Source organism: Onychostoma macrolepis, chromosome 23 (genome assembly GCF_012432095.1).
Source record: "Onychostoma macrolepis isolate SWU-2019 chromosome 23, ASM1243209v1, whole genome shotgun sequence".
NCBI lineage: Eukaryota > Metazoa > Chordata > Actinopteri > Cypriniformes > Cyprinidae > Onychostoma > Onychostoma macrolepis.
In genome coordinates this window covers 10,867,975-10,895,662 of record NC_081177.1, presented here as the reverse complement: position 1 = coordinate 10,895,662, position 27,688 = coordinate 10,867,975, and the positions used below count along the sequence as shown (strand labels likewise).

Below are 27,688 nucleotides of genomic sequence, written 5' to 3'. Positions count from 1 at the left end.
AAAAAGTGCTTGCCCCCTAAACCTAATAACTGGTTGTGCCAACCTTTGCAGCAACAACTGCAATCAAGCGTGTGTGATAACTGGCAATGAGTCTTTCACATCGCTGTGGAGGAATTTTGTCCCACTCTTCTTTGCAGAATTGTTTTAATTCAGCCACATTGGAGGGTTTTCGAGCATGAATGGACAGTTTAAGGTCATGCTACAGCATTTCAATTGGATTTAAGTCCAGACTTTGATTTGGCCACTCCAAAACCTTAATTTAGTTTTTCTTGAGACATTCAGAGGTGGACTTGCTGCTGTGTTTGGAATCATTGTCCTGCTGCAGAACCCAAATGCACTTGAGCTTGAGGTCACAAACTGATGGCCGGACATTCTCCTTCAGGATTTTCTGATAGTGTGCAGAATTCATGGTTCCATCAATTATGGCAAGTCATCCAGGTCCTGAAGCTGCAAAGCAGCCTCAGACCATCACACTACCACCACCATGTTTGACTGTTGGTATGATGTTCTTTTTATGAAATGCTGTGTTGGTTTTACGCCAGATGTAACGGGACACACCTTCCAAAAAGTTCAACTTTTGTCGCATCAGTCCACAGAATATTTGCCCAAAAGTCTTGGGGATAATCAAGATATTTTTTGGCAAATGTGAGACGAGCCTGTGTGTTCTTTTTGGTCAGCAGTGGCTTTTGCCTTGGAACTCTCCCATGGATGCTGTTTTTGCCCAGTCTCTTTCTTATTGTTGAATCATGAACACTGACCTTAATTGAGGCAAATGAGGCCTGCAGTTCTTTAGATGTTGTTCTGGGTTCTTTTATGACCTCCTGGATGAGTCGTCTTTGTGCTCTTGGAGTAATTTTGGTAGGCCGGCCACTCCTGGGAAGGTTCACCACTGTTCCAAGTTTTCTCCATTTGTGGATAATGGCTCTGACCATGGTTTGCTGGAGTCCCAAAGCCTTAGAAATGGCTTTATAACCCTTTCCAGACTGGTGCGTGTAAACTATTTTGTTTCTCATCTGTTGATGAATTTCTTAAGATCGCGGAATGATGTGTTGCTCTTTAAACATGCTTCACTTTGTCAGACAGGTTCTATTGAAGTGATTTCTTGATTCAACAGGTCTGGCAGTAATCAGGCCTGGGTTTGAGTAGTGAAATTTAACTCGGCTTTCTAAAATAATGTGGTTAATCACAGTTCTTTCATGATTTAATAGGAGGGGGCAAGCACTTTTTTACACAGGGCCATGTGGGTTTGGATTTTGTTTTCCCTTCATAATAAAAAACTTAATTTAAAAACTGCATGTTGTGTTTACTTGTGTTATCTTTGATTAATATTTAAATCTGTTTGATGATCTGAAACATTAAAGTGTGACAAACATGCAAAAAATTTAAAAATCAGGAAGGGGGCCAACACTTTTTCACACCACTGTATATGTTTTACCGAATAAAAAGAACAGCACTTTTAGAGTTTCATCCCTCTATCTGATGTGAGCATAAGTATTAGAACAGTTGCCTCACGGGTCTTTCTAAGTGATCAGCTGTGTCCTGTTGCATTAATTCTTCAGATATTAAAAGCAGGGAATGTGTTGTATCAGTTATATCCATTACTTCTGCATTCTGAGTCTTGCATTCGATGATGACACACACAAACCAGGATGAAGACGAGGAAGCTGACTTTGAGAGAAAAGCAAGCAATTTGGATGCTAAAAGAAAAGAGGAAGTCAATTATAGCTATAGCAAAAACAAAGGGCATGGAGAAATCAAGAGTTTGGAAACCACCGGCAACCAACAACTACCTGATCGGCTGAGAAAACAACAGTAGTTGATGACAGACAAATCATAAAAGCTGTGAAAATGAACCCTAAAAGACATGTCTGTAAAATCACCAACAACTTCAGAAAGCTGAGGTGATGCTCTGACAATCTACTGTCCTCAGGAGACTTTGACACAGAGTTACAGATGCTACACAGCAAGATGCAAACCTCTGACCAGCTCCAAAAATAGAAAGGCAAGATTATAGTTTGCAACAAAGCACAAAGGTGAGCCAGAAGAGTTTTTGAACTGTGTTTATGGACCGATGAGACAAAGATGAACCTTTATCTAAGCAATGGGAAAGCAAAAATGTGGAGAAGAAAAGGGAACTGCAATGATCCCGAGCATACAGCCTCATCTGTAAAGCATGGTGGAGGTGGTGGCATGGCACGGGCATGCATGGCTGCCTCTGGAACAGGCCGTCTCAACTTTACTGATGACTTAATGTATGATGACAGTAGCAGAATGAATCTGGAAGGGAACGAAACCATCTTGCCTACCAATATTCAAGAAAATGCCTCCAGATTCATTGGGAAATGCTTCATATTGCATCAGGACAATGACTCAAAACACCCTGCCAGTTCAGTTAAGGAGTTTATAAAAGAAATGGAAAGTCTTAGATTGCCCAAGTCAGTCTTCAGATTTAAATCTGATTGAACATGAATTTCACCAGCTGAAGAGGAAACTAAAAGCAGAAACTCCCCAAAACAAGCAACAATTGGAATTGGCTGCATTAAAGGCTGGGAAAAGTATTTAAAAGGATGAGACCAAGAGTCTGGTGATGTCTATGGGTCACAGACTCACTGCTGTGATAGTGCGCAAGGGATCTGCAACTAAATAATAGCTTTCAATCTTTTATATATGCCTTATGTTCAACTGTCCCAATACATATGCTCACATCAATGAGTGGGATGAGCTCTAAAAGTGCTGTTCTTTTTATTTGGTAAAACATGTATGTGTTGAAACAGCTAATAATAAAATGTGACATTCTGTAGTTTTGTCTCATATTCATCTTTTCCTCATATTTGCAAATGTCTTGACTCCACAGCCAACAGAACAATTTTGTCTTCACTTTTCCAATACTTTTGGAGGGCACTGTATGTATGTGTGTATATATATATATATATATATATATATATATTCAGGGCTCGCAAAATCACTAGCCCGACGTCCCGGGGCTAATACTATTGTGTTTTCCAGTCGGGCTACCAAAATGTATCACTGCCTGCCCGACGGGCTCCTTAAATACAGATCTCCCGCGGGTCCTTAAAAACTCTTAAAGTGAGTTGTATGAAAATTAAGGCCATAACAAGTTTTGAATACGTTAAATGGTGTATGAAATGTCTTGATTACAATTTCAAGAGGTCTTACAGTTGGGGACGGAAAGACAAGATACAGCAGGATTAAACTTCAAAAGGCAATGATGTCATTGAATAAATATGAGTGCTGCACGCTTCAATTCAAAACGCGGCGCGGATGTCTTTATGTGAATGTATCTGAAGGGAATCGACTGTCCTCAGAAAGAGTCTTTGGCATTTTAATTTAATTTTACCTATGATTCCTGATAAAGCAGTGTTTATGAGCGCTGAGCTGCTTTGTGTACAGCGTTTCCGGGGAAACCGCAATATTTAAGCGCTCCTAAAGCGCCACCTCGTGGCAGAGAGTGAATCTGCATTTCCAATAAGCCTTTCTTGCTGTTTATGCTCAATGCAAATATCAACTCATGTTTTTACGCAGCAAACACATAGAGTTGTAAATGAGAAAGAAGTTGATGTGCCTTCTAAAAATCTAAACAATTAAGACAATAATATTTATACGTTTTAAATTAACATAATAATTTATATGCTTGATTGATCCCTTTTCATAAAAACGGTCTATAGCCTGAAACGCTGTTGTATAAGATTTTAGTTTTTGTGAAAACCTGTATCTGAACTGTAAATCATGTAATTTTATGGCTCAAAACTGTATGTTACCATAGACATTGTCTAACCTCGCTCATTCTGTGTTCATTTTACTTGTGCAGCTCTTAAAATGGGTCATAAATTGGCATAAATATATTTAAAAAATTCTGCAGATACCCTGTAAATAGTGAAATAAAATTCCTTCCTTCATATTTGTTGATATTTGTGTATTGAAAATATTTTTGATTGACATTTAAACTCCTATCTGATTTTCTATATTTAAAAATAATAATAATAATAAAATAGTAGTTGTTTAATTAAAATAGTAATTAATTAATTAAATTAAATTTTCGGGCTGCCAAAATCTGGAGTACCTGCCCGAAGGGCTACCAGGGATTTTGAAATTTTGCGAGTCCTGATATTTGTTTGATGGATGTTTTATATATACAGTGGGTACGGAAAGTATTCAGACCCCTTAAATTTTTCACTCTTTGTTATATTGCAGCCATTTGCTAAAATCATGTCAGTTCTTTTTTTTTTTTTCTCATTAATGTACACACAGCACCCCATATTGACAGAAAAACACAGAATTGTTGACATTTTTGCAGATTTATTAAAAAAGTAAAACTGAAATATCACATGGTCCTAAGTATTCAGACCCTTTGCTCAGTATTTAGTAGAAGCACCCTTTTGATCTAATACAGCCATGAGTCTTTTTGGGAAAGATGCAACAAGTTTTTCACACCTGGGGTGTGATTTGGGAATCCTCTGCCATTCCTCCTTGCAGATCCTCTCCAGTTCTGTCAGGTTGGATGGTAAACGTTGGTGGACAGCCATTTTTAGGTCTCTCCAGAGATGCTCAATTGGGTTTAAGTCAGGGCTCTGGCTGGGCCATTCAAGAACAGTCACGGAGTTGTTGTGAAGCCACTACTTCGTTATTTTAGCAGTGTGCTTAGGGTCATTGTCTTGTTGGAAGGTAAACCTTCGGCCCAGTCTGAGGTCCTGAGCACTCTGGAGAAGGTTTTCGTCCAGGATATCCCTGTTCTCGGCTGCATTAATCTTTCCCTCGATTGCAACCAGTCGTCCTGTCCCTGCAGCTGAAAAACACCCCCACAGCATGATGCTGCCACCACCATGCTTCACTATTGGGACTGTATTGGACAGGTGATGAGCAGTGCCTGGTTTTCTCCACACATACCGCTTAGAATTAAGGCCAAAAAGTTCTATCTTGGTCTCATCAGACCAGAGAATCTTATGGCGCTTTTCCACTGCATGGTACAGCACGGTACGGTTCAGTTCGGCTCACTTTTGGGGGGTTTTCCACTGGTACGGTACCTGGTACCTGGTACTTTTTTTAGTACCACCTCGGCCAAGGTTCCAAGCGAACCGTACCGTTACCAAAACCTGACGTGTAAACTCTGTTGATCACTGATTGGCTGGAGAAAATCGTCACTGCCTGCGTCATTGAACTTGCGGCACGAGACAACAGACCCGCTAGATTTCAATTAGCACAGCCAATGAAGGATCGAACGCAACTGTTTTGAATGAGCGCACCTTTCTTTTAACATCCAAAAAATGGCTGTTTCATGGTCTGTTGAGGAAGTACAGACTGTCCTCTTGTTGATAGCCGAGGAGCGGATCCAGCAAGAGCTTGATGGAGTAATGCGGAATTAAAACGTTTGTCAGGAGTTACGGCAGTAGAGGCGGCGCAACTATAACGGCACGTGAATAATCCCGCCCACTCTAAAGCGGTACTAAACTGCAGTGGAAACGCAAACTGAGCCGAGCCGTGCCGTTCTGAACCGTGCCGAGCCCAGTCGTACCACGCAGTGGAAAAGCGCCATTATTCAGGTGATTTTTAGCAAACTCCATGCGGGCTTTCATGTGTCTTGCACTGAGGAGAGGCTTCCGTCGGGCCACTCTGCCATAAAGCCCCGACTGGTGGAGGGCTGCAGTGATGGTTGACTTTCTACAACTTTCTCCCATCTCCCGACTGCATCTCTGGAGCTCAGCCACAGTGATCTTTGGGTTCTTCTTTACCTCTCTCACCAAGGCTCTTCTCCCCCGATAGCTCAGTTTGGCCGGACGGCCAGCTCTAGGAAGGGTTCTGGTCGTCCCAAACGTCTTCCATTTAAGGATTATGGAGGCCACTGTGCTCTTAGGAGCCTTAAGTGCAGCAGAAATTTTTTGTAATCTTGGCCAGATCTGTGCCTTGCCACAATTCTGTCTCTGAGCTCTTCAGGCAGTTCCTTTGACCTCATGATTCTCATTTGCTCTGACATGCACTGTGAGCTGTAAGGTCTTATATAGACAGGTGTGTGGCTTTCCTAATCAAGTCCAATCAGTATAATCAAACAAAGCTGGACTCAAATGAAGGTGTAGAACCATCTCAAGGATGATCAGAAGAAATGGACACCTGAGTTAAATATATGAGTGTCACAGCAAAGGGTCTGAATACTTAGGACCATGTGATATTTCAGTTTTTCTTTTTTAATAAATCTGCAAAAATGTCAACAATTCTGTGTTTTTCTGTCAATATGGGGTGCTGTGTGTACATTGAGGAAAAAAAATGAACTTAAATGATTTTAGCAAATATATATATACTGTATATTTATGTGTATATAGAGTCATGGCCAAAAATATCGGCACTAGGGATGCACCGATACCACTTTTTCCAGTACTCGCCCGATACCGATACTTTTATTTTTGGTACTTGTCGATACCGAGTACCGATACCGATATTTTCATTGCATTTGTACATTTTTTAAATATTGGGTACAGAAACCAACAGAGTATGTATAATGTTAGTTGGTTAACTTAATTTATCAAATAGATAGTCAAACCAAAATTTATTCAGACACCTTCAACATTTCTCACATTATCACAGTTTATTCGCTATAGTTTATGGTGGTAAAATATGACAAGAACTCCGAGTTAAACTGTGTCAGAACAAATTCAGCTCGATAATATCAGATAACTTTGATAGAAAGGTATGTGATGGATTACAATCAACCAAAATTATTCAGACAGCTGTTAGTATGACAATATTTACACAACTATCAATACTTTGTCAGGCCACCCTTATCCTTAATGACAGCCTGTAGTCTCCTGGGCATGCTGTCAACCAGGAGCATGCAAACCTGAACTTCAGTTTTTTTCCCAGACTCGGTCTGAATAATTTTTGGTCCCAAATTTATATCAATTTTATTGGTAGTCCACTGTATGAAGAATTTTTGGATATAATATGTCACAGTTTACTTTATTTTGCTATCCTCACTTACATAAATGAACTATAGTGTCCTGCACCCACTAGTGAAAAATTATATTTGGTCTCTGAATAATTTTTGGTTTGACTGTATATCCTTCGGTTATTTTCACACTTAATTATGCACATTAAAATGTATTTTACAAGTTTTTGTTACTCTGACTGTTCAATTTTTTTTTTTTTTTTTGCTCTATGGTACATCATCTTTAATTCAGTTGCATTAGAGCTGCTAAAATCACGTGTTTTGCTGTAATAATGCAGGGAACCACTCTTATAAATCTCCTAACTGTGATATTTTCAGAAATATCTTGTTTTCTTTGCTTTTCTTTCTAAGTTGTACTGGTGCAGAATGAGAGGGACAGTACAGCCTAGCGCATTTCACACAGGCTGCTAGTTTCACTTTCGCCAGAAAGTCGTGTATGCTTAAGGTTGAAAATAAATTATTTATTTTATAGTGAATGCCCCTATAAATTGTCTTATATTTACGATTCAGTTTTAATCCAAGTGATGCATGCTATGTGAGCAAACATCAATAAAGATCACAGAAGTGCGCGCGCGCTCTATCTCTCTCTCCCTCCCTACCGTTAAGTAACTTGGGCATTGTTTTGCTTACTTGTTTTTGACATACCCGACCGAACTACAAACGTTCCAGTGATGTCTGTGAGAAAAGTATATTCACTCGACAAGCTCGCGCATCTGCGCCGGCGCCCGCTGAATCCACTCCGCGCTTTGCTTTTCAGTTCGCGCACATCTGCTATAAAGGCATTAATACTGAATGTTTAACATTATTCATTGCATACATCTGCTTCGTAGACATCCTTAATCTCTAATAACTCCATTCTGCTGCATGTTGTCCTGTTTCTTTGTCTGAATATGGCACTTATCACATGCTGTGAGGTATCGGCGCTTGGTATCGGGGCATTTTAACGAGTACGAGTACAGGAGCTCAGTATCGGGCCCGATACCAGTATCAGTATCGGTATCGGTGCATCCCTAATCGGCACCCTTGGTAAATATGATCAAAGAAGGCTGTGAATTGCATTGTTAATCATTTTGATCTTTTATTAAAAAAATTCACAAAAATCTAACCTTTCATTGGATAATAAGAATTTAAAATGGGGGGAAATATCATTATGAAATAAATATTTTTTTCTAATACACATTGGCCAAAATTAACGGCACCCTTTTATTCAATACTTTTTGAAACCTACATTTGCCAGTTTAACAGCGCTAAATGTTCTCATAATGCCTGATGAGGTTAGAGAACACCTGACAAGAGATCAGAGACCATTCCTTCATCCAGAATCACTCCAGACCCTTTAGATTCCCAGCTCCATGTTGGTGCTTCTTCTCTTCAGTTCACTCATTTTCTATAGGGTTCAGGCCAGAGGACTGGAATGGCCTGCAGAAGCTTGGTTTTGTGCTCAGTGACCCATTTTTGTGTTGATTTTGAGGTTTGTGTTTGGATTATTGTACGGTTGGAAGATAAAACATGGCCCATTATAAGATTTCTAACAGAGTCAGTCACTTATTGATTTTTTTATCTGTTGGTATTTGATAGAATCCATGATGCCATGTGTCTAAACAAGATGTCCAGGACCTCCAGCAGAAATATAGGCCCACAACATCAAAAATACAGCAGTATATTTCATTGTACACATGGGGTACTTTTTATCCCTGTGTTCACCAAACCCATCTTGAGTGTTTGCTGCTAAAAAGCTCATTTTTTAGTTTCATCTGACCAGAGAAGCCAGTCCCATTTGAAGTTCCAGTCGTGTTTGATAACTGAATATGCTGGAGTTTGTTTTTGGATGAGATAGGAGAATTTTTCTTGAAACCCTCCCAAACAACATGTGGTGATGTAGGTGCTGTTTGACTATTTTTTTTTTTTTTTAAGGTTTTCTGACCCCGAGACTCAACTATTTTCTGCAATTCTCCAGCTGTGGTCCTTGTACAGTCTTTAGCCACTCAAACTCTCCTTCTCACCGTGCATTAGGACGATATAGACACGCGTCCTCTTCCAGGCAGTTTCGTAACATTTTATGTTGATTGGAAATTCTTAATTATTGCCCTGATGGTGGAAATGGGAATTTTCACTGCTCTAGCTCTTTTCTTAAAGCCACTTCACTAATTTGTGAAGCTCAATTATCTTTTGCTGCACATCAGAAATATATTCTTTGGTTTTTCTCATTGTGATAGATGATTAAAGGGGTGGTTTACTGCTTTTTTTCTTTGCTTTATTGTGTTTATGGGGTGCAATATAAATAAATTAGAGAACAACTGCACACTCACTCAGCACATTTATTAACCAACTTCATAAACATGGAGACCAGTATAAATAATAAAGATAATTATACACAGCTGAAAATAATAAAATCCAAATCATTCAATAATTAACAATTAGCCTCCAACATGAAAAATAATCTATACAGACAAACTATGAATGTAAATAAAGATTACTATCCAAAATAAATTTACAAAAAACAACTCAGATCAAAATCAACATTTAAGCCAAGTGGAGTCAACGTTTTCAAATTATGAATCCAGAAAGCCGCCCTTTTAAGTAGTATTTGGTCCAAATCACCACCTCTCCTCGGTGAAGATATTTTCTCAATTCCTATATAACATAATGAAGTAATAGGATGATAACAATCAATAAAATGTACTGCCAATGGGTAATTCATATTTTTACATCTTATGGTACTACGATGTTCGGCAATGCGCGTTTTAAGTTCTCTACTTGTTTTTCCAACATATGATTTACCGCAGGGGCAGGTTATAAGGTAAATGACCACTTTGGTTTTACAGCTTATAGTTCCTTTAATAGGAATCGATTTACCGGTATGTGGGTGTTTGAACGATGCACAACGATATGTGTAGTTACATTGATTACAAGAGCCACAATGATAGTTACCTTCTGGAATAAGTGTTAATGTACTTTGAGTTATTTTAGGTGGAGAAGACAAATCTGATTTTACTAAATAATCTCTTAAATTTCATCCACGTTTAAACACCGTAAGAGGGGGATTATGAAGAGATTCAAGTCTCGCATCCGATCGCAAAATATGCCAATGTTGATGAATTATCTTTTTTCTTTGCTCTGAACGCTTAGTTCAGTGGTTTAGTAGTAAACATAACAGAGAAATTAGCCTTCTTTTTTTCAATAATAAATCTGAACGAGACTTATTTTCAATTTTTTGTTCCGCTACTTGAATTTGATTAGTCTTATAGCATCTATAGTAAAAAGATTTTTTTATATCAGTGAGATTCTTGTTAAAATCATCCTGTCTACTACAAATTCTCTTTAGTCGAACCATTTGACTGTATGGAAGACTGTTCTTTAAAGGTAGCGGATGGTAAGAGTCCGCTCTCAAAAGCGTATTACGAGCTGTAGGTTTCCTATAAAGATCCATATATAAACAGTTATGGTCCCGAATTATCCATAGGTCCAAAAAACTGATTCTGTTAGGATCGTAGTCCATAGTAAATGTTAAGGAATCAGAACAGTCATTTAGATATTGATAAAAGGAATATGGGGTGCAATATAACATGTCTTCGTGTTTCGTTTGTTAAAAAACGCCTTATTTTTCATATATTTCACCTTTATTGTAAGCCGCTTTCTCCTCTGTCATTTGAACGACCGGTTGACTTCCTGATTCTATGAAACCACTCCCTCAGAAACAGGCAATGGGCTCAGATTGGTTAGTTGGGCCGGTGTGTTGTGATTGGCTAAACTGCGTACTGCACATTGTCCGGAAACTTCACACCCATTACCTTCACGGGCGACAGTTGCATGTGCTCCAGTCAAATGTAAATAATGGTGTCAATATTGCCGTATCAGTTTGAGCCAGAATCAGACCCAGAAAGCAGTAATGAAGAGAGTCAAGCAGAACTTCCGCAAGCACGGCTCTTACAAAACGTTTCTGAATGGAAGTTTGCTGTTGTGATTACATATCATTTTTTTAAGTTCCTACACGTTTGTCTTATACACACAAAATAGCATCGAACTAACTGGCTACTATAACCAAACAGCGTTGGCTTGTGTTTACGTTCTTGATCAAATCGAAAAATTACGTCATAAAGTATACATGGAAAATACATTTACAAAATTAGTACGTAATTACAAATTCGGGTCCAAAATGTTTGTACGCGTTTGTCATAGACACACGAAATAGCATTTAACTAACTGGCTACTAAAGCCAGCATTGGCATTTGTTTACGTCCTTGATAAAAAATAAAACATTATGTCTGAAATTATACATGCAAATACATTTAAAATTATGAAATCTTACTTACAGGTTGTGGCCCAACAACTGCTGTTTTTAAAGTTGGAACTGCTCCATGTTTTAGTAATAGTTTCTGTGTGAATCCGGCATTGAACTCGTGTAGATTCTGGAAGATTTTTTTAAAATGAAAAAAGTGAAATCGCAGTAAACCACCCCTTTAAGGGAATTTGGGCTTTCTTTTCCTTCCTATTTATATTTTTGTGAAACGGGAAGCCATGGCTGTATAATTTCATGTTCATAATCACCCTGTAGTGCTCAAAATTGTGAATATGAATGGGAATATACTTCAGAGATATTTTACTCATAAGAATTTCTAGGGGTGCCAATAATTGTGTCCAACGTGTATTTGAGAAAAACATTTATTTCATAATGATATTTCCCTCGGTTTTAAATTCTTATTATACAATGAAAGGTTAGATTTTTGTGTATTTTTTAAATAAAAGATCAAAAGGATTAACAATGCAGATTAATTTTCACATCCGCCTTTGATCATATTTACCAAGGGTGCCGATATTTTTGGCCATGACTGTGTATATATGTGACCCTGGGGGCGTATTACAGAAAATGTCTTATCTTAGGTCTTAACTTAAGATATGATATGTTAAATTAGGATTTTTCGCAAATTCGTATTACAGAAGCAAATCTTAACTTGATCTGGGATTCTTATCCTATCTTACAAAATAGTATCTTATCTCTAGTTAGGAAATCTTAAATGGCATAATCAAGCTCGACAATCCACTCTCAGGTCTGTTACCAAGCAACCAACACTGCTGATGAGGTAAACAAAATAACAGAAGCTACTTCACTGTGAAAATCACCTTTTGCAAAAAACCGTAAGGCATTAGTCACTTGCACTACAACAAATAATGCTCCGTGACACTTTTGTTGGTCTCTATAATGCTGGTTGCTAACTGTAATATGTTGTGCGGCAGTCTGTAATTACTTATAAGTGTTTTGTCATCAAAATATAACCAAGAGTCTTTCTACCATTAAACATCTTCGTTCTTCATTTTCAACTATTAATAAATGTAATACCATTGTCGGACAGCACAGTTGTAAGCGTTTTTTCCATTGGTTTTCAAATAATTTTGAAGTTAGGACAGCTGTGGGGTTGTCCTAAAGTTACAGTTTTTAGGGTTTTTTGTCAAGTTAGGAGGTTTCTGTAATACCCCTTTCCTATCTGTAGTTAAGATAGGATAACGCACTTAGGAAATGCTGTTCTGTAATAGCTTTTGTCGTAAATGTGGTCCTAACTGAAATTACCATGGTTACCAAACAGATAAGATAAGATTTTAAAGTTAGGATCTTTCTGTAAAACGCCCCCTGGACCACAAAACCAGTCTTAAGTCGCTGGGGTATATTTGTAGCAATAGCCAAAAATACATTGTATGGGTCAAAATTATTGATTTTTTTTTAATGCCAAAAATCATTAGGATATGAATTAAAAGATCATGTTCCATGGAGAATCTACATCCTTTGTAAATTTCTTACCGTAAATGTATCAAAACGTAACTTAATTTTTGATTAGTAATATGCATTGCTAATAACTTAATTTGGAAAACTTTAAAGGGCGATTTTTTTTTTTTTTTTTTTTTTTTTTTGCACCCTCAGATTCCAGATTTTCAAATAGTTGTATCTCAGACAAATATTGTCCTATCCTAACAAACCATACATCAATGGAAAACGTATTTATTCAGCTTTCAGATGGCGTATAAATCTCAATTTAGAAAAATTGACACTTAAGACTGGTTTTGTCGTCCAGGGTCATATATATATATATATATATATATATATATATATATATATATATATATATATATATATACGTACGCACGCACATACATACACACATGCATGCATAGAAAAACACAACACAACTGGTTTTTTTTTTTGAAGTCATATATTTTCAAGGGACTCAAAAGGAACACTTGACCCCATTTTCCTATCCCTCTAAACCAGCACCACCATCCTCATGATGAACTTTGAGGGTCTGGACCCAGGTTTGGGCGAGTACACGCCCGGCCTGCATGGCGGCCTGGAGCCCGGACTGGACTCTTCAATGGACCCACGGCTTGACCCTGCGCTGCTGCAGGGTGTGGAGCTCGACCCCGACGCGCTGGCTGTTCCCGTGTCCGAATCCATGCACATAGTGGAGGGCATGTACTCGGAGCTGCACAGTGTGGCTGCTGAAGTTGGGATCCCTGTGGCGGCAACACATTTCGATCTGCAGGAGGAGCTGCTGTGGATGGGGAACCACCGGGTGAAGTGACACATTTATTGCTGCATTTACACTGCCAGTCAAAAGTTTTTTTTTTTAAATGTTTTTCAAAGAAGTTTCTTATGCTCACCAAGACTGCATTTAATTGAAAAACACTTATATTGTGATATATAACTACAATTTAAAATTGTAATAATTATTTTAACATATTTTAAGATCTAATTTATTCCTGTGTTGGCAAAGCTGAATTTTCAGCAGCCATTACTCTAGTTTTTAGTATCACATGATCTTTCATAAATTATTCCAATATGCTGATTTGGTGCTTAATTATTATTGGGGCTCATTTATTAATAATGGTTAAATGGTTAAATATATATTATTTATATTTTAGGATTCTTTGATTAATAGAAAGTTCAAAAGAACTGTTTATTTAGAATAGAAATCTTTTGTAACATAAATGTCTTTGCTGTCACATTTAATCAATTTAATGTGCCCTTGTTGAATAAAAATATTAATTTCTTCTTTTAAAAATAATTACACTGTCATTCAAAAGTTTGGGGTATCACGGTTTCCACAAAAATATGAAGAAGCAAAAAAATGTTTTCTGAGCAACAAATCAGCATGTTAGAATGATTTCTAAAGGATCACGTGACATTGAAGACTGGAGAAATGGAAAATTCAGCTTTACCATCACAAGAATAAATTGCATTTCAAAATTTAAAAAATAGAGCACAGTTATTTTAAATTGTAATAATATTTCACTATATTATGGCTTTACTGAATTTTTTAATCAAATAAATGCACCCTTGGTGAGTGTAAGAGACTTTATTCCAAACCTTTTTTAATTAATATTTTTATTGAAGGAAGAACAGAGTGACATATTACATACCCACAACCCACCCCACAGAAAAAAAAAAAAAAAAAAGAAGAATCTTTTTGATATTACAAACAATGAGGAAATACTTGACATCATTGTTAGCCTATTGTGTCTGATTGTGTTATCCGTTTCAATGTGCATTTAACTATTAATTTTAGTTTGGGGTAAGAGTTATGCCCTTTTCAAAATATGTAATCATTGGAGTCCATACTGAATAAAAATGTTTGGTGGATCCTCTAAGAGAATATTTAATTTTCTCCAATTTCAAAAACGGCATCACATCACTAAAGCCAGAGTGAAACTAAAGGTGGTTTACTTGATTTCAAGTCCAATGGTTTTGATAATGAACTTGAAAATATCTAAACAAGTGTGATCTTGGCAGATTGTATTTTGAGGAGAAAGTTGAGATAGGGGCAAAAGCATTATCAATAAAACAATCTCTGAATTTGACAAGACCCGACTGTTGCCACTGACTGAAGACTGAGTCCAGTAGAGCTGGAAGGAATGCATATAGAGCTGGCTATGGAGAAGTCTTTGAAACCAAAACATTGTCTAAATTGAAACCAAATCTGGAGGGTATTTGCTATGACTGGGCATTGAGTATACAATGAGATACAAATGGGCAATTTAGATAAAGCTAAAGCAGGAAGGGATGATGAAGTACAGGAATTATTATTCCAAACATTTGATCAGCCGTATAGTCATCTACTCAGATAATATGCAGAGCTGTAAAATGAATCAGTATACCAAGTGTTTTCACCAAAAATTCTGCATGAATGGATAAATGTTTCTGTTGAAGTTGGGACATTTAAGGCTAAAGTTTAATCTCACTTCAAAAATTCAGCTGTGGTTTTGATAGCCATTGAACACATCATCTCTGATGTACTTCCACATTGAAGAGGTGATGTCACTTTATTCGTAAGCATGAGCCGCATTACTGACCTGGGTGTGTGTGTGTGTTTGTTCTTTCCTCGGTTTCATAACAGGGACATGCAAGTTCCTTCTTTGGTCCGACAATGGGCCGCTACTCCTCTTTCCAGGTGCACATGACCGATGATATTCGCCACATCCAGAGTATGGACACAGGGGTGCTGTTTCTGACCAAAAACAACCTCAAATGCATTACGCGAGGAGGTTTAATTATGTTTGATTATACGTGAGTTGCACACCCACATATACTACAATGATCATTTGAAGATGTAAATGCAGTTATCATGTCTATACTAGCACTTCCTTGTCAGAAGCCTTCAAAGCATAATGTCATGCAGAACACAGGCATATCCTGCGAATACTGTAATAAAAGGTTTTATTTGCTTATGTATGCCTATGTGTGGGTGTTCATTCATTCGTTTTCTTTTTTTTTTTTTTTTTTTCAGAACGGAGGAGGGTGCTGACATGCACAGTTTGATTCTGACTGATAATAACACATTGTTAATGGGGGGTCTGCAGAACTATGTGGCCGAATTGGACCTCACAACAGTACAGGAAACACAAAAAGTAGGATGATACAATACTACTACAGTAATACTTTAAAACAAACTGTACCTGTTTTATATAGTATTTATTAATGAATGTTTTAAAAATAAAAATAAAAGAATGAAGGTAAAAACTTAAATGTACATTTATAGTTCAGCTTTATAAAATTAATACCTTTATAAAATAATGAAAATTATATATATATATATATATATATATACGTATATATAGAAAAAAAGTTTTCTTTTCAATTTATTATCCTTATCATTTATGGCTTTTGTGGGATATATCATAATGGGAATTTTACTCTTATCTATAATAGATTAGAGGATGTTTCAGTATTAAATAGTCAGAGATCTTTTCCTGACATTTCATTTCCACTGTCGCTCTAGTTTACTGTTGAGGTGCCTGGAGTCGCCATTATGAGACAGTCCAATCGCTTCTTCTTTTGTGGTCACACATCTGGCAAGGTGAGTGAAGGAGTAAAACGAAAATGGATGTGGAACAAATTGTTTCCTCCTTTCGCTTTTCCCACAGAATAGAGGGATGTTGTGTGTGACAAGTTTTGCTCTGAGCTAATGTGGGAACATGCTGCCTACACTTTAGCTGTAAACACGGGTAGAATACATAGGGCTTTTTCGTTTGTGCTTTCACACATTCCTAATTTTCTCACAAGCTGATCAGTTCAGACTATTTCGTAGTTGGAATTTTCAGCTTGTCCACAAAATTAAGTGGAAGAGCGTAATGTGCATGGATCCATCTGTCTCACTATAACAACTTATATGGTGGTTCATGGGAAAAGATTTTAGTATTTGGTCTTTTTCCAGCATATAGTTGACATTTATTTAAATGTAGTTTTTTTTAAACCTTTTTTTTTTTTACATTTCTGTATGTGGTTTATCTAAACATATAGCCTGTAAAATATATCATTTGCCTTATAAATTTTAACCTTATTTTCTGACATAGATTTATGGATAATGAAAGATGACATAATGAAATTATTTTTCAAATGCATTCATCTGTATGTATAACCTTATATAATCTCTGCAGCATGTAGTAAAATATATAGTAATCAACATTAATTTAATCTCTTCATTGTCATTTGTGAATACGTGTCAATTATTTGTCATAGGTGTCTCTGCGTGATGTCCGCACATTTAAAATGGAGCACGAGTTTGACGCGTTCTCTGGCAGCCTGTCTGATTTCGACGTACACGGTAACCTGTTGGCAGCGTGTGGCTTCTCGAGCCGTGGCCTGAATGGACTGTCATGTGACCGGTTTCTCATGGTGTACGACCTGCGCATGATGAGGGCCATCACCCCACTGCAGGTTCACGTGGATCCCCTTTTCCTCCGCTTCATCCCCACATACACCTCCCGCCTGGCTATCATTTCACAAACAGGTATGATGCATGGACATGTATGTCACGAAGGTGGTAGTACTGGTGGTATTTACCTAACTGTTGTCACTAAAAGGAGAACTTTAACGGTAATTCGCAGAATAAAATACTATGAAAAATACACGGGATGGGATTGGTGTGGTTGCTACACCCAAGTCAGCTGCTAACTGTCCCTGATGTGTCGAAGAAATGTTGGGGGATTTTTGTTTGCAACTTGCAAAGTATTTTAATCATCCAGTAGTGGTCTTCTTTGGATTACCGTTGTTGTTCCCAGCCTCACGTTTAATCTAGTTATTTCTTCTGAAGCTTACTGGTGGTGTTGCAGTTTTTCAGCATTCAAAAGTCCCACCTTACTTTCAATTCCCCTTTGGTGGTTGTCATGATGTCCACAAAGATTTTCAGTCGGTGGGTCACATGAACAAATCATGCTGAAGGTGCTAAACAGCATTCCAGACATGTATTACAAAGTACTCAGCATTTTTAATGCATTTAACAACTGTAATGTGTTGTATTTCCAAGTAGATAATGAACAAAATGTAGGTGGGTTTTGATTTTATAAAAAAAAAAAAGAGAGAGAGAGAAGGAAAAGTTGTTAGAAATGCAGTTTTTTTTTTTTTTTTTAAAGATTTCAGGTTAAACACAAAATCATTATTTTTAAATTAATTATTTATTAATTATATTGTGAATACAACATAAAAGACAATCATTTTTAATAAAATTTTATAAGAACATTTTATCAAAAAACCAGATGAAAAAATTTCTTGCTCTTGAGTTAGAAGTTGAATCAGACATCCGATTTGAAATAAGCACTGTTACTGTCCTGTACTAGCCTATTTACTTTTTGGTTCTCTATTTTTAAATACACATATTTACAACATAGCTTTGCTAAATAGTAAATGTAGCCTGGTTTAAAAAAAATCTAATATTTCTAATATATCTAATGATTATTTTTTTGTCACTGAGATCCTGGTGTGTGAGTCTGTTGTCTTTGTGTGTGTAGGTCAGTGTCAGTTCTGTGAGCCCACCGGCCTGGCCAATCTGGCTGATATCTTCCACGTCAACACGGTGGGGCAGCTGCTGATGAGCTTTGATGTGTCCTCCAGCAAACAGGCGCTCTCCTTTGGGGACTCTGGTGGCTGTGTGCACCTGTGGTCCAGCGCCCCAGAGGTGTCCTTTAACAGTTACTCCAGGGAGACAGAGTTAGCTCTACCCTGTCTGGTGGACTCCCTGCCCCAGCTGGACTGGAACCATGAGCTCATGCCTCTGTCTCTTCTGCCCATGCCCCTCACCAGTACCGAGCCCCTGCTCTCTGATTGGCCCACCGCTCTCATCATGCCCAGCCCCAGGTATAACTACACCTTGTATATAAAGATATTTTAATGTCTTTGAAAGAAGTCTCACAAAATCTGCATTTATTTGATCAAAATACAGTAAAAACAGTAATATTGTGAAATATTATTACAATTTTAATAAACTATTTTAATATAGTTTATTCCTGTGATGGCGAAGCTGAATTTTCAGCCATTATTCCAGTCTTTACTGTTTTAATATGACAATTGATATGCTCAAGAATCATTTAATAATATTATTATTATTTATTATTATCAACAGCATTGAAAACCGTTTTGCTGCTTCATATTTTTTGGATTTGATGACTTAAAAACAAACAGCATTTTTTGGAAATAAAAAATATGTTGTAACATTGTAAATTCTTTACTGTCAATTTTGATCAATTTAATGCATCCTTACTGAATAAAAGTTTTGATTTTTTTTTTTTTTTTTTTGACATAAAAAAATGACAGCTTTTGAACAGTTATATGTGTATATGTAAATATTTCAAAATAAGTAAAAGATGTAGAGCTTGAAGATGCATTGAGATGAAGTGCTATTTTATATCAATTTTATATGTATTATTACATTTATTTTGCTATACAACTATTTATTTAGATTTTGTTCATATCAGATGTAAACTTAGGTCAAATTTTTAATCCAGTTTTGTCCAAACCTTTTTTTTTTTTTTTTACATTGGCAGTCCAATCACATTAGGAGTCAAAAAAAGAGAGAAAAATTGCAGCTGATATTTCTTTGGAAATTGAAAGTTGAGCATATTGCATTGTGAGATGCAATATTCAAATATTTGTTCCTTTGTATACTGCAAATTTTGCCAAATGTAGTAGGTCATCTGGGTATTCTATGCATATTTTGTGCAATATGCATTTTATATTGTGCAGAAAATCATAGAGGATTAAGGTAGTATAGTATTCTGCACAGTCCCTGTATTTGAGTGTTATTGTGCAATACTGCCCCCTGCAGTATGTCTCAGGCTAGGTCATGATCCTATGTCATAGACCTGGATCTATTTTTTTAAATTTTAGCAAAAATATATTTGGCAGCTCTCACTTTTTTATTCACGCTAATTTCATTTGCACAGTTTTAATATAAATTCCCTTAACAAATTACATGCTATAAGGTGATTTAGTTAATGTTATAAAGTGATTAGTTAATGTAAATGTGTTCTTTTCACTGTCAGACGAGCCCCTCCGGTAGATCCAGAGATTCTTAGGACTATGAAAACTGTGGGCTTTATTGGATACGCCCCCAATCCTAGAACCCGTCCCAGAAACCAGGTAAACTCAACAGATATGAAAGATTTCAATTGTTTCAGCATCGCTAAATGTGTAAAAATGGTAAACAACTATCAAGACAAAGACTTTCCATATGCTGTTAGAGGGAAGTACTATCTTACAGTAATGTAGCTGGTCTAGTGTCTCTGGTATGTTATTTGACAATGTGTCAGTCATTTCAGTGCAGTAATGCTGTCCGACCAGTAATTTCTTTATGCTTTTTATTTCTGTTTTTGCCAGGTTCCTTATAAGATTAAAGACACAGAACTTGAATATGACAGCTATAATCAGGTCCCGGAATCTCCTATTGGTCGAGATGAGGAGCCGCATCTTTACATGGTTCCAAAGAAATACAGGAAGGTAGTGATCAGCCATTGTTTTGCATATTCCTTTGATCTTTGGTGATTAATTATGTACTAGTCAAGCTATTTTGTCCATTACAAATGTTGGCACGCAGGTTCTTTTTAGATGAGATGATGTTAAATGTATTGTTTTTAGAACAAAAACTGAACTGTTTGTATACAATTTAAGACACCTGAGATACTGGGTTTAGACCGCTCTGATTATGTGGCACGTGTTTATGTCAGGTCACCATTAAATATTCCAAACTGGGACTGGAGGACTTTGATTTTAAGCACTATAACCGGACTTTGTTTGCTGGTTTGGAGCCTCACATACCCAACGCTTACTGCAACTGCATGATCCAGGTGAAAATACCATTTTTACGGCATTGTAGTTTTATACTGAATATATTTTATATATAATATTAAATGGTGACACAATTATTCTGATTCATAATTATACACATTAAAATGTAATTGCCTGATATTTGCCTCAGGAATCTGAAAAATATCTCAAACGTCACCATGCTGATTCCTCTAAAAATTCCTTGGAATTTTTGGTGCTCTCTACGGAATTTGAACTTTCACTTTGGATGTTCCAGTTCTCTGGAATTTTGTTAATAAATAATTCGGTGTATGCTGTGGCAGGTGCTGTACTTCCTGGAGCCAGTCAGGTGCCTGGTTCAGAATCATTTGTGTCAGAAGGAGTTCTGTCTGGCCTGTGAGCTGGGATTCCTTTTTCACATGCTGGACTTGAGCAGAGGAGACCCCTGCCAGGTACACTAACACTTTCAGTTCAATCCAATCCAATCAGAATTCATCCCCAGCTGTATCAATGCCTTCAGAGCTGTCAGCCATGCATAGCATATGCACATACACAATGCACTTGTTTGTTTTCTTGACAGGCCAGTAATTTTCTCCGGGCTTTCCGGACAATCCCGGAGGCATCGGCGTTAGGTTTGATCCTGGCTGACTCTGATGAGCAGACAGGGAAAGCCCGTCTAGGCCGTCTCATCCAAAGCTGGAACCGTTTCATTCTTGCACAGCTGCATCAGGAAACACTGGAGCAGGAAGGGCCGCAGGCATACAGAGGAGCCAGCAGCAGGTGTGGAGCATTATTCTTGAATTCAGTGCAATAATTTACACAAGAACGGAGTTGAGTACAATTTGGGTTTTGTCTCCACAGCAGCACGATGGGTTCCTCGGGGGAGTCTGTGATTGGCCGGTTGTTTGGCTGTGAAGTGGAGAACAGCAGTTTGTGTCGCTGTGGAAAGGAGACAGTTCGCTCGTCCTTGACTCTGCTGTTTACCATGCACTACCCTGAGCAGAGCTCTCTAGGTCAGAACCACCAAATATTCACACGTGCATACATCTTCCTTCTTTTATAAACTGAATTAATTCATTAAATGATCTCTTTGGTTTTTGGTTTTGACAGATAAGACGATAGAGGAATATGACTTTGCAGAAATCCTGAAGAAGAGTATATGTCTGGAGCAAAGCACACAGGCCTGGTGTGACAACTGTGAGAAATACCAGCCAACAGTAGGTTTTTACATGCCTGTAAAATACACACATTCAAAACGTTAAAAAGAAATTATTACTTTTTTCAGCAAGGATGCATTAAATTGAAGGCTATTTCAAATAAAGGCTGTTTACAATGAATTTTTAACATTAATGATAACAATAAATATTTAACTCCAAAACAGCATATTGCAAAGATTTCTGAAGGATCATATGACACTGACTTTTAACATACAGTATATTAAAATAAAAAACGGTTATTTTAAATATTTCACAATTTTACTGGTTTCACTGTATTTTTGATCAAATAAATGCAGCCTTGTTGAGCAGAAGAGACATACTTCAAAAACTCGTTTCAAAAATTTTACCAATCAAAAGTGTAAAAGCACAAAATACTGAATATGAATGTATTTTAAGGTGCAGACCAGGAACATTCGCTGTCTGCCTGATGTTCTGGTGATCAACTGTGAGGTGAACAGCACTAAGGAGGCAGAGTTCTGGAAAGCACAGACTGAGGTTAGAACCATATCCCCTCCTGTTGCCAGGATATAGTCATGCATTTACAGAATTCAGCCATAAATCCGTCGGAGTCATTACTTAAATATGTCTTTGTTAAATGATAATTTTGTCATATGACAGTGAGATATGTCAGTGGTGTATTAGCAATGCAACAGCCTGTTCATTCAGCTGATCTCTGTTACTGGTTTGTTTTAATTTTCCATTCATTTGTTTTTTTTGTTCACAGTATGCGTACAACAAAGCTTTAAAGAAAGAAGCAGCTGAACCTCCCAAACCCAAAGAGCCTTTACCGACAGAATGGTGTTTAGAGTAAGTGTGCTGATTGTAGAAACGCATCTGTTTATATGTTTTTCATATAATATAATAAAATATATATTTAAGGGAAGAGCTGTGCAGCGTGGAGGGCTTGACCTTTGACACTCAAGCGGAGGACATGAGGCATGTGTGGATCCCTCTCAGTCTGAAGATGTGCATCAGTAAGACTCAGGGCCTGGAGGTCAGCAGCCTGTCTGAGGGAGAGGAGGTGAGGAACACCTTTTCACTGTTTCAAAGGGTGAACTTCATTAAGCAGATCAAGATTTGTCATACCTAGGAAAGATGACTCTTTTGACTTTTAAAAAAAAAAAATTTATTATTATTTTTTTTTAAACTGACCCTGCTTGAATAAATTGTCTTGTTACTTCTCATAGCTGACTGAAAGTGAAGAGGCAGAAGGAGCATCTGTCTATGACCTGGTCGTCACCGTATCTCATATCCAGGATGCCCGAACCGGAGGAAACCTGGTAGCACATATCAAAGTGGGCGAGACCTACCATCAAAGGAAAGAGGTGTGAGCGAATCTTTAAAGTACTTGCTAGATTTTTGACATAATATGTTGGACATAAGAGACAAACTGTGTTTTCTGTCTTGCTTTTCAGGGAGTAACACACCAGCAGTGGTATCTGTTCAACGATTTTCTGATTGAGCCTATTGACAAGGTAAAAATACCAAACATCAGGCAAATTCCAACATATCCTATTATGAAAAGACCCCATGTGTACTCGCACAGTGAGTTCTGTATTGCCACTGGAAATGCATCATATGTGACCCTGAATTGTGTTGCGATATGTCTCCATTAGGCAGAATCAGCTCAGTTTGATGTGAACTGGAAGGTTCCTGCTGTACTTTACTACGTCAAGAGGAACTACCATCCCAAGTATGATTTGCGAAGTATGTGATCATTCATCTCACAGAATGTACTTTTGGTCTTCTCACTAAAATGTATCAGTGCTATCACAAAAATGTCATGAAGTTCTAAAATTACATTTATAATATGCATACACTACTGTTCAAGGATTTAGGGTCAGTATTTTTTTTTTATTAAATGAATTCTTTTATTTAACAGAGATGCATTGAATTGATAAAAAATTAGAATAAAGTCATTTCTTTTGAACTCTATTTATCAAATAATTCTGGGAAAAAGCATACCATGGTTTCCACAAAAATATTAAGCAGCACAACTATTTTCAACATTGAAAATAATAAGAAATGTTTCTTGAGCATCAAATTAGCGTATTAGAATGATTTCTTGTAAAATTGTAATAGTATTTCACAACATTACTGTTTTACTGTATTTTTGATCAAAGAGCATCTGTTTGAATTATTCCTGCATCTTCTCCATTTCCTCCTAGTTAAGAACCCTATTGATGCCAGCGTTCTGCTGACGGAGGCCTCGTTGGCACGGAAACAGAGGAAGAGTCACGCCACCTTCATACCTCTAATGGTGAGCGAGATGCCGCAGGCTGCAGACCTTGTTGGATTGGATGCAGAATTTGTCACGCTCAACCAGGTCAGTGGGAAACACTTTAATGTTCTACAATTACTGACATTTTTTGACACATTTTCTCCTACCCCAAAAATGTAATGCTTTTGTGTGTTGCTGCTTGAACAGGAAGAGGCAGAACTGCGCAGTGACGGGACCAAGTCCACCATTAAGCCCAGCCAGATGTCTGTTGCTCGTATCACATGCGTGAGAGGCCAGGGACCCAATGAGGGAGTGCCGTTCATTGATGACTACATATCAACACAGGAACAGGTCATAACTCTGTAGAATCATTCTAAATGTAACTCATAAAGTGAGAACCACAGTTTTATGCCTTATCAAGTGAGATGTGTAATCTGTTAGTGTCACTTGTGACACTGAATATTTTTGAATCATTTAAATGTAAGGTGAGTCACGGGGAATAACGATTACTGTACTAGTGACTTCTATACTCTCTGTGTTTTTGTCGAAAATGTTGGGAAAAACATTTCTGCTTACTAGTTTAACCTCTTTGGATGTACAGGTGGTGGACTACCTGACCCAGTACTCTGGTATCAAACCTGGAGACCTGGATGCAAAGATTTCCTCTAAACACTTGACTACTCTGAAATCTACATATCTGAAATTGCGTTTTCTTATCGACACTGGCGTTCGCTTTGTTGGCCACGGGTTACAGAAAGATTTCCGGGTCATAAACTTGATGGTGAGTTGAGTTTTTGTGAGTTAATGTTTTATTTAGTATGTGGAAGTGTTTAAATTGTAACCCCTCACGTTTTTAGGTTCCAAAAGAACAAGTGATTGACACCGTCTACCTCTTCCACATGCCTAGGAAGCGAATGATCTCTCTACGTTTTCTCGCGTGGTGCTTTCTCGGTAGGTTTCTTGCATAAGGGTCATTCCGTGTCAAATCAACCAAATGGTCACCATTGGCACATAATGCAACAAGGATTGCTAAAGTCAACAGATTTTACTAACAGACCTTCCAGTCTCTGTGTAAAAATAACATTATGATGCTGCCATCTTTTTGAAGTCATTTTTACCCCCATGTTATTTGGCTCCGAATCTCAGGTGAAAATTGCCTTTTTGACCCCCCCCCCCTCTACAAAATAGTGGATTGCTCAGTAAATATTTATCAATGACATTTATTGTTTTGGCTTTCATCACTATACATGTCTGTCCTTCTTCAGAAAAATATTAGCAAAATCAAACATTTGAGCGGGGGACCTCTGGTTGAGTTGACACTGAATAACCCATAAACTTTCCTTTATCTCTTGACCTCATATGTCATTTTCTATGTATCAGTGTTTTATGGCTATTTGAACATTTGTTTAGATCTGAACATTCAGAGCGAAACTCATGATAGTATCGAAGATGCACGGACTGCCCTACAGTTGTACAGGAAGTACTTGGAGCTGAGTCATAATGGAGGACATGAAGAGTTCCGGAAGGTTCTCAAGACTCTCTATGAGAAAGGACGCAAGCTAGATTGGAAAGTTCCGGACATTGACTCTGCAGATGGTCAAGGTAGCCCAAAAAGTACGAATCACTGACAAGGCAGTGAGATTATTTTATGTAATATATATTAGTGTGTATGTCTGTATATAACAGGTATTAAATAAGTAATAATACAGTATTTTTAGAGGCTTTTCAGTTGTGTGTGTGTATATGTATATATATATATATATATATAAAAAATGAAATGCATAGTAATTTTATATAATATTATCCATAAACAAGGCTGTCAGTAGATTTTGTAACTAACACAACGAAGAGGTAACCCTACTGTTAAAGGAGTAGTTCACACAAAAATGAAGATTTGTTGAAAGTGTACTTACCCTTAGGCCATCCAAGATGTAGATGAGTTTGTTTCTTCATCAGAAAAGATTTGCATAAAGTTTAGCATCACGTCTCTTGCTGGATCCTCTGCAGTGAATGGGTACCGTCAGAATGAGAGTTCAAACAGCTGAAGAAAAAAAAAATCACCATAATCCACAAGTGATAAATACGACTCTAGTCCATCAAACTCATCTCGGATGGCCTCAGGGTGATTAAATAATGAACAAACTTTCATTTTTGGGTAAACCGTTCCTTTAAAATAAGTAAATTTTGAGCACATTTCCATTTGCCCAAGAAGGCCAAATATTGACCGAATACTAGCCAGTTAATCATCCTGAGTAGCAGTTGTGTCTATCTTTATAATTGCAAAAACTGAAATATTTCAATTTAACTGTATAACAAAGCTTGTGCATATAATGTAAAAAAAAATTATTTCATCATATTCGTGTTTTTTTTTTTTTTTTTCTGTACAATTTTAACAAATGTTGTTTGATGAACTTCCGATGCTCTTTTTTCCTTTTGCAGGTACAGCGGTGTTTCCCTCTGTGATGGGGTTATGATTAGACCCGTGTTGGTTATATTCCTGCCAAACGGATGCCAGCTCAGCAGTCATTCCTTGTACAGCCTTTCAGTTCTCCTCTAACAGCTCTTGAGCTCATTACCAATAGATGGCAAATCTGAAATAAGGCTTGTTATACTGTGTTAGAAATGTCTGTTTTGTTATGAAAAAACTGTTGGAATCAAAGGAAATGTTAAAACATTTCATCATGTCAGGGTTTTCTCCACTGCTTTGTGTAGCCTGTAAGTGGTATTAAGAAGAATATGCATAAGGAACAGGAAAAAAAAAAAATGTTTTCAGGACTGAGACCCGATTCAAAACTCATTAACTAAGTGTTTGTTTGCTCGTGTTTGACTCCACGGTGGCTTTTTCACCAAGGTATTTATATTGTGTCAAAAACTGCACTTATACAGAATATGAATTACTGCACAAAGAATATGAATTAAGCGGTCAATGGATTTACGGTGTTATTTTCTATATTGTAACTATGATGTACACTTTCATAATGTGGCAGCTGAATAAAGACCTTTGGATAAATCTTTGAGTCTATTTTAAAGCTCATTTCAACTGGGTGGATTATTTCAGCAACTTCAATAGCATTAGGGGAAACTATTGTTTAAAAATACTGAGGGCTAGTGTTGTCTCAAAGTAAAAAGAAAGTTCACTCTCTTTATGTAAGGTATGTACTCAAAGTCTCAGATATGCCACTGAAACATTTAAACTATAAAATGCTATTCTAAGAGAACACAAAAACAGCAAGCATGCATTTCATTAAATAAATCACAAAAATGAATAAAAAGCCATATATATAATTCATATACATTTGCTGGTTATACTCTGCCTTAAAATACTTCATTAGCTGAATATCATTCTTGTGTACAGCATATTTGCTCACAAATGATATTGATATTTGATTTGGGAGTGAATAATTCTCTTAATTTGGCTCTTCTCCAATGAAAGAGTCAAACTGGTCTGACTATTTATAAATGAAATGATCTGAATTTCAATATTTTTAAAAAAATCAGCAGTTGAAAAACTTTTGTTGTTTTAGTAATAATTTATTATTGGTAAACTCTTTATGATATACATGATAATACTGCTTATGATCTTCAATTACAATTTAAAGTTTAACACGTTGTTCAGAGTTATTTGCCAGACCATCTTCTTATAATCATATTTTATTGAAACTTTTTATTCTTTGGCTTATGTGTATTTCTGGAATAAGAACTACTATTTGCTGAGCAAGAAAATATTAACA

The 27,688-nt window shown here is 37.0% G+C and overlaps 1 protein-coding gene across 2 annotated transcripts in view; it reads left to right on the top strand.

Moving 5' to 3' along the window:
- pan2 (poly(A) specific ribonuclease subunit PAN2) overlaps window positions 1-26,967 on the top strand; it is a 29,927-nt gene extending 2,960 nt beyond the window's left edge. The window contains exons 2-26 of one of the 2 annotated variants that reach the window (XM_058763265.1): window positions 13,218-13,518; window positions 15,340-15,509; window positions 15,730-15,850; window positions 16,222-16,299; window positions 16,962-17,232; window positions 18,230-18,575; window positions 19,760-19,856; window positions 20,094-20,213; window positions 20,441-20,560; window positions 20,843-20,971; window positions 21,100-21,299; window positions 21,381-21,532; window positions 21,630-21,736; window positions 22,133-22,231; window positions 22,461-22,543; window positions 22,616-22,757; window positions 22,924-23,061; window positions 23,152-23,211; window positions 23,353-23,443; window positions 23,905-24,062; window positions 24,165-24,308; window positions 24,559-24,738; window positions 24,815-24,908; window positions 25,368-25,559; window positions 26,397-26,967. In XM_058763265.1, coding sequence (XP_058619248.1) covers window positions 13,231-13,518; window positions 15,340-15,509; window positions 15,730-15,850; window positions 16,222-16,299; window positions 16,962-17,232; window positions 18,230-18,575; window positions 19,760-19,856; window positions 20,094-20,213; window positions 20,441-20,560; window positions 20,843-20,971; window positions 21,100-21,299; window positions 21,381-21,532; window positions 21,630-21,736; window positions 22,133-22,231; window positions 22,461-22,543; window positions 22,616-22,757; window positions 22,924-23,061; window positions 23,152-23,211; window positions 23,353-23,443; window positions 23,905-24,062; window positions 24,165-24,308; window positions 24,559-24,738; window positions 24,815-24,908; window positions 25,368-25,559; window positions 26,397-26,431 — 3,615 coding nt within the window. In that variant the 5' untranslated portion in view covers window positions 13,218-13,230 and the 3' untranslated portion in view covers window positions 26,432-26,967. Of the gene's footprint in view, window positions 1-13,217; window positions 13,519-15,339; window positions 15,510-15,729; window positions 15,851-16,221; window positions 16,300-16,961; window positions 17,233-18,229; window positions 18,576-19,759; window positions 19,857-20,093; window positions 20,214-20,440; window positions 20,561-20,842; window positions 20,972-21,099; window positions 21,300-21,380; window positions 21,533-21,629; window positions 21,737-22,132; window positions 22,232-22,460; window positions 22,544-22,615; window positions 22,758-22,923; window positions 23,062-23,151; window positions 23,212-23,352; window positions 23,444-23,904; window positions 24,063-24,164; window positions 24,309-24,558; window positions 24,739-24,814; window positions 24,909-25,367; window positions 25,572-26,396 lie in introns of both variants that reach the window. The other variant, XM_058763264.1, reaches the window with a different exon arrangement.
- Window positions 26,968-27,688: the final 721 nt, after the last annotated feature.